The 1,450-nt window shown below is 41.0% G+C and overlaps 1 protein-coding gene across 1 annotated transcript; it reads right to left on the bottom strand.

The window, feature by feature from the left end:
• Positions 1–226: 226 nt before the first annotated feature.
• LOC122071187 lies at positions 227–610 on the bottom strand. The gene has a single exon (XM_042635503.1). The coding sequence runs from the start codon at positions 608–610 to the stop codon at positions 227–229; it is 384 nt and encodes a 127-aa protein (XP_042491437.1).
• Positions 611–1,450: the final 840 nt, after the last annotated feature.

The raw sequence follows: 1,450 nt of genomic DNA, 5'->3' as shown, positions 1-1,450 counted from the left end.
ACTTTTCTGCAAACAATGTACCACAAATTTTTCTCTACCAGATGCTAACAAGCACAACAATGAAACTTTTGATGAGGGTCTCACCCAAAATCACCACCAAAAAAAAAAAAAAAAAGGTAAAGAATTAAAGAATGACCTTTATTACCAGGGAGATCCCCTTCAAAAACACAGGCCTCCTCCACCTCTCAACAAAAACTCATTTTTCATTAGATGAACTTTCTTGTGATCATGAATCCGATCCACCGCTTACCAAGCTATCTGCTCTGCAGTATCGGAGATCGAGTGAGACCTGTCTTTCCATGCGAAGTTGACTATAGAAATTCTCAATAAACATCTCAGCCTTCTTATCAATATCTTCATCATATGACATCGGAGAGCTCATTGTCCTTTGAAGTGCCGGTCTCGGTGAAACGCCAACCACTTCTTCTGCGTAGGTATCATCATTTATCGCCCGCAAACCCGGCCGATCGTTGAAACTCAATCGTCGCTGGCTCGATCTTCCCATAATCGAAGCAATCCTCCATCGATTAATATCCAAGTTTAATAGAAACCTCACCTTTTTCACAGCTCTCTTTAAGCGGTTCAATGGTAACCAGTCCTGTAAGCCCATGTTTTGAGTATTGAATTGGTGCAATCGAATGAGTTGTGTTAATAGGACTAAAAACAAGTGGGTCTCTGGATTTTATAGATTACGAGGTAGGAGAAGGAGAAATGAAGAAGAAATAAAGAAGAAAATTCTGAGAGAGAGAGAGAGAGAGAGAGGAGTTTCTTGGGAGCTGAACGAAGAGAGTGTCGTGACGAAAAGGCCCACCGTGTATAGATGACAGCTACACAGGGAGCTTATGTAGATCAACTACTTCTAAAGTTTCATATAATTGACCGTTTGGGAACTTTTTAAAGTAATTTTGGCTGATGAATTTGGTCTTATTCAAACTTGGTGATCAAGTTTGAAGTTCGATGATGGCTTAGAACTTATAACTGGTCAGAGATTAGAATATAATAATGAGGTGATAGGTTGGAGGAAATAATTGGCCGGCTGAGTCAGCCGAGTAGGATAACTCAGGTGCATTGAAACTTAACCCTTCCACCTCCCGGTAAGAAGGGGGGAAAATCCAATTTTGTAGTTAATTTCACCAGTTTCTTAAATTGTATATGGCCTAGAATTGCTACACAACTCGGTTCTTTTATTTTATTTATTTATTGTGATAAAGGAAAAAGGGTGTTCCATGATAGTGATCATAGCTCTTAGGACAAACCCCTGTACGGCAAACAGCTCTTCCGCAGGACCAATGAGCGACAGTGGACATGCCAAGACTCGAACCCACAACCAGCCAACTCGAGCGGTAATGGGTCGAGGGCATTTTATGAGAAGAGGAACGTTCAGACACAGACCTGACTTTGGGAGGATCACAATCTTTCTGAAACCAAGAATTGTGTCTTGGCATGAAGA

This window comes from Macadamia integrifolia, unplaced genomic scaffold (genome assembly GCF_013358625.1).
Source record: "Macadamia integrifolia cultivar HAES 741 unplaced genomic scaffold, SCU_Mint_v3 scaffold_190A, whole genome shotgun sequence".
Lineage (NCBI taxonomy): Eukaryota > Viridiplantae > Streptophyta > Magnoliopsida > Proteales > Proteaceae > Macadamia > Macadamia integrifolia.
The sequence above is the reverse complement of the archived record's forward strand: the minus strand, read 5'-3'. Positions and strand labels throughout refer to the sequence as shown.